Consider the following 6000-nt stretch of genomic DNA (forward strand, 5'->3'; position numbering starts at 1 on the left):
TTTTTTTTTACCCAAGCAAAGTCTCTGAGAACCTGACACCTTTTACTTCTGGAGACTCCAGGTAGGTTGCAGAGACTAAAGGGTTCCTGATGGTCTCACACCTAATTCTTCACATTAATTCTTAATAATTTTGCTGTTAACATATTTATTCTATTCCACCTGTTGTTTTCGGACCCTGCTGACCCAATGAGCATTTTGCAATGGCCATGCCTTAACTTTGCAAATTCTACTATTGCATTAGTTTTGCATCCTTCTCATGGGAGTTTTTTTTTTTCAGTCTGAGGTTAATCTCTTTTTGGCTCTTATCTCTATAAAAAACCTGCTTAATAATTATGAACACCTTAATATGAGGACTTTTTCACTTCCAGCCTTTGTGGACAATTTTACATCACTTATAAATGATTAAATACAAAATTAATAGTAGTTATTAAAATTGATGTGGTTTGGAATTGGTAAAATGTGCTTGGAAAAAAATTTGGATCAGAATGTCAACTTGCATAATAATTATGGACACACTGTATAAGTAGTACATCTTGGTAAACATGTCTTTATATTCTTCTTTACATTTACAAATTTTGCATTACATTCAAATGACTGATTTGTCTTTCACATTGTTCAGTTATTTCCAAAGCAATTTTCTTACCATGTGTCCCTCTCTTGCTGCTACGTAACACACTCGTCCTCCACTGAAAAAGGATCCATTTAGAGAACCCAAGGCTGAGAGTGCTGCAGCAACAGACATCACCCAGCCCCATCCTCCTAATACTTTATTCCTTTTGCAAAAATAAAATAAAAGAGCTTGCACATCATAGAACAAAATCCGAAAAGACATTTTTGTACAGCACTCAAAATCCTTACCCCCAAGTGACAGCCACTGCACTGGATGATATCATCTCTGTGGGTGTCATGACAACTAGATAACTGACATTGACTAGTAGGTACAGAATCGTCACCATGGGAATAGCTATCATCAGTGCCCTTGGCAGGTTCACCTGAAAGACAAAATAATTTTATTAATGAGAGGATTATAGTGATAAACCATATAATTTTGCAATTGTGACATCCACATTTATCACCTTAATTATATAATGACATCAAGTTACTTTATGTCAACACTGCACATAGTAATCACATTGCAGAAGACTTAATCTCACCTCTGGCCTTTTCACCTCCTCAGTAACATTGTTTAAGTTGTACCACCCAGCATATGACCACAAGCATTGATACAGTGCCATTCCAACAGTACTGATGCCAAGCTTTGTGTCTGCAAAGGCACTTTCTAGATTGTAGAGGCTTCCATAATTTCCCTGTAGAAGTGTTATTATTCCTCCAATAATTATTATCATTAGACCTACAAATTTCACTACCATAAAGACCACCTGAGCAGCCATGGTAAAACGTATATTTAGCACATTGGTAGTTGCAATCACTAACACACATGCTGCAGCAATACACTTTACCACTAGTATGGGAGGTGTACAGCCTGGGTAAAATGGTGCCAAAGCATATTTAGCAAAGCTTAGGGAACCAGCTATAATCCCAAATGGCTTCATCACAAACATGGTTGTAAAAGCCACAAAGAATGCAGGACAAGGTCCATAAATTCGAAGGATATAGCTATAGTCACCCCCTGATTCTTTTATAATGGTTCCCATCTCAGCATATGACAAAGCAGAACACATGCATACTATACCGCACACTGCCCAGATGATCAAGCTTGCCCCTGAACTCCCAACATATGCCAGTACGAACTGTGGAGACATAAAAATTCCTGAACCAATCATGATGCCTGCAACCAAAGATACAGCACTGGTGAGCCCTAACTCCTGTCTTAGGGTCAATTTTTCTTCTTCTGCTTTTTTCATTTTTCTGAAATGTAAAAGGAAAGCTGCCGTGCCTCAGAAAAATAGTTTGAAGAATGAAGAAAGAGAAATGCTTCAAGAAGTTCAAAGTTCTTGTTCAATATTAACTACACTGGCAGGCAAAATCAAACTTTTATTTCAGACTCAAAGTCCAAATTTAAAAAAGACAATGAACAACATATACTTCATATAATATATATATAATCCATCTAAAACATATAGAGTTACAAAATACACCAGTACCAGTGTCTCCACAGCTTTGACTGATACCGTGTAGTACTAACCCTTATATTTGATAAACCCACAATAATTTCATTTTTAGAAGCATTAAGCCGGCAGATAAATCTATACATAAGATTTCGTAACAGTGCTTTAAAAGTGATTACTCTTACACTCACAAACATTTCCCTTGCACTATGCCATCTAGGTCTACTTAGTAAGATTCTCATTGCATCGTTATAAGCTACTTGCAGCTTCTGTAAACTAGATGTTCTGTAGTTACACCACAAATGAGCAGTATAAAATGTTGTACAATATGCTTTAAAAAGTGACACCTTCACCTCATCTGAACAGAAACTAAACTTACGCAAAAGTATATTTGCCCGCATATATGATGTTTTATTAACAAGGTTCGGGAGGAGCACGATCAGATAATCAGTCTGGCCCAGGTGCAGCTCGTCAGCTAATCACCTTAACAAGCACATCAGGTGTATATATATATATATATATATATATATATATATATACAGCCAACTCACCTCTGTTCTATGACAGTTTTCCAGCATCCCGCCTCCACCCCAACTCCGCACTCCAATCTAAATTTCATCCCATTCTTGGGATGAGGTGGGGGAGTTCTCTGGGTTCGGGCTCCATCCCGAGCTCGGAGCCCTCCCTCCTGACAGCACGCCAAATATGCTTACTAATTGCTCAATCATATTATATGTTAGTGCGAACTCGTGAAACATCATGCGGCGTTGCCTTTCAATATCCTCATCATCTGTCATGCGTTCAGTGATAATATGTCCAAGATATTTTACTTTCGCACACACAGTGAGACTCTTGCTAGACAACTTAAAAACTGGAAAATGTATACTTTTATCCTCCTTAGTTCTACAAATAATAACCATACTATTATCAGGATTATATAAAATATTATGTTCAAGACCATAATCAGAACACAAGTTTAAAAGCTGTTGAAGACCAGCACTGCTAGGACTAAACACCACAAGATCATCTGCATACATAATATGATTCACTAAAGTATTCCCAATCATCAGAATCAGAATCAGAATCAGAATGAACTTTATTCGCCAAGTATGTTTACACATACAAGAAATTAGTTTTAAAGTGAGGAGATATACAGCATGACATGAGGAGAGGGGGGAGAAAAAAAATAATTCACAGACTATATTCTTATGAGAGTACAGTGTGAGAACAGAAAAAAACACCCCAGCAACAAAAAGCACATAGTCAATCAACAACATAGTCACACGACTGCAACAGGGGAGTACAACCAGTTTTACAGACATTCAAACATTCAAACAAAATTGGGGACAAAATCCCTCCTTGTCTCACACCGTTACTGACCCCAAAAGGGGCAGAGACCTTATTGCCCCATTTTACTCGCATCAACTGATAGGCATACCAATAGGCCAGGATTCTCACAATGTATTCTGGTACCCCTCTTTGTCTCATTTTAAAAAATAGCTTAGCCGATCAAAGTTAATCCGATCAAAAGCTTTAGATGCATCAATGAAACACATAACTAAACACATAGCAAAAGTCTCATAGCTTCACAATATGTTGGATTTACAAGTAGACTTATCCTTTATATGTGTGTGGCATGATAAATAAAATTGTGTAACATTGTGTAAATTGTTGTGCCAGTGCATATAGTTTATAGTATTGTGCCTGATAATTCAGCAGGGCATACACATACAACATAAGACTTAACAACTAGGCAACACATCTAACATAATTCTGTTATAGGACAGTAAAACCACTATGAAATAAATCATTAAGCAACAGATCTGTGTAATCACTACTGCAGGATTGCACCACACTGAAATAGTTAGGTGTTTCTGGAGTGAAAGGGTAGAAACTTGTTGATGAATTTATTTGATCAGTCATTTTACAATAGTGAATTGAATTGAATTTAATTTTATTTTGACAAGTTTATAAAACAAATGTACAAAAATACATAGTATCCCATACACTTTTAAAAACTGTCGAGGATAAAAACACAATAAAGCCATTTTGGCTTATTTCCATTGCGGCCCTCAATGTTAATATAAAGGTTATGGCTATGTGCAAAACTGACAAACAAATAGTATCTCCTAATCATTTACATATTCAACTCATTTTCTAAACACAAATAAAACACAATTTCAAAATAAAAACACCACTAATTTACCCCATCTAAACAAATATAGGTTTATCATCTAACAACTTTCACCAAACAACCATCTTTTTACCAATCTGTTAAAACTTCACAATTCTTTTTCTCCCTTTATTGACACTGGTAATTTATTCCATGCTATAGCACTAGTATATAAGAACCTATTTTTTCCCACCAAAGTCTTAAATTTACATGGACAAATATTAAAATCTCTACCCCTAGTGCCATAGGAATGCTGTTGACTCACCATATAAAAATATATTTTTTAATAATTTGGAACCCGATTATTAACAATTTTATGAGACATAACCAATTTTTTTAAAAATCTTCCATTTTTCCACTGTCAATAGACCCAACTCCTTAAAAGGAATTGAATCAATGCCCCTGCCAATAACCTTAAGGAATAAATATCTAAAAAATCGTCTTGCCTCGCTAAAAATCTAATTTTACCACAAATTTTTGAAAATACCTTTCTAGCCACAAAATCACCTGTTAATTTATTATCTATTAAGCAACACAAATAATTTACTACCTTTTTTGCTTCTATTGCCATATCATTAATCTTAATCGAAAACGTATCATCCTCTCTTAGTTTCATTTTAGATGCAAAAAGAATGGTCTCAGTCTTTCCTGCATGTAGGGAGAGTCTATTATCTAAAAACCATTTAGACATTACTTGAAGCTGTAGCGTCATAGTTTCTTCTAGGACTCATTTATCCTGATGGAACACTAAAACTACTGCATCATCGGCATACAATAAAAGTTCCTCTGAACATGCTGCTTTTAGATCATTCATATATAAAAGAAAAAATAAGGGGCCTAATATGCTCCCTTGAGGAACTCCACTATTTATAAATGAAGGACTAGACAATATACCCTTAATGTCAACCTTCTGGCATTTATCATCAAAGTAGGACTGAACCCACCTGAGAGAATTTTTATCAAAACCAACTGCCTTTAACTTGTTTATTCCTTAAAACGCACCCAAGCTTTATCAACATCCCTACAACCCAGTACAGATGACCATTCATCTTTTCCCAGTGCATCACAAAATAATTTTTAATTTCATTGATCTCACCGATATAGTATTATGACCATTAAATTTTAACTTCCGCACTTTTCTACATAAATTAAACAATGATCACTCATACAACAATCCTTAACACCACTACAGCCTATCTTCGTTAAGTCAGATACTAATATTACATCAATAACAGTCTGAGTTTTTGGCGTAATTGTAGTTGGCACTGTAATCATTTGTTTCAAAGCTAAAAACAAAATCACAAAAACTTTTAAAAGACTTATACATTACAGAGTCATTTTTAAACATATCTGTGTTTAGATCTCCACAAATAATAACTTCTAAATCATGGAAATTCGGACAATCATTTAAAACCCCTTCCAACAACTCATAAAAATCACTCTTGTCAGGAGGATGATAAAGTGACCCAACTAAAATGGGCTTACTCTTTGGTAATAAAATGTCCATCCACACAGCCTCAATAGACGCTCTCTCCAAATCATTCCTAACATTATACGTCAAGTCGGATCTAACATATACACATACACCGCCACCTTTGCAACTTTTATCTCTTCTTATCAAAGTAAAAAAATTATTTAAAAAAATGTCTTCTTAAATGGTAATAATGTGTGTTATATAATTTTAAAGGGACATTTTGCATTTTGGCACTGACTTTATAAAGCAAAGCTGATTGCAAAAACAAAAGAAAAAAAAAACTG

General features: G+C 35.1%; 1 protein-coding gene across 1 annotated transcript in view; it reads right to left on the reverse strand.

Annotated features, from left to right (window-relative positions):
• LOC306886609 (b(0,+)-type amino acid transporter 1) overlaps window positions 1-1865 on the reverse strand; it is a gene marked incomplete at both ends in the record, with an annotated part of 38275 nt that extends 36410 nt beyond the window's left edge. The window contains 3 exons of the mRNA XM_079443871.1: window positions 644-773; window positions 859-992; window positions 1155-1865. Of these exons, the coding sequence (XP_079299997.1) occupies window positions 644-773; window positions 859-992; window positions 1155-1865 (975 nt within the window). The remainder of the gene's footprint in view (window positions 1-643; window positions 774-858; window positions 993-1154) is intronic.
• Window positions 1866-6000: the final 4135 nt, after the last annotated feature.

This window comes from Barbus barbus (genome assembly GCF_936440315.1).
Source record: "Barbus barbus genome assembly, chromosome: 20".
NCBI lineage: Eukaryota > Metazoa > Chordata > Actinopteri > Cypriniformes > Cyprinidae > Barbus > Barbus barbus.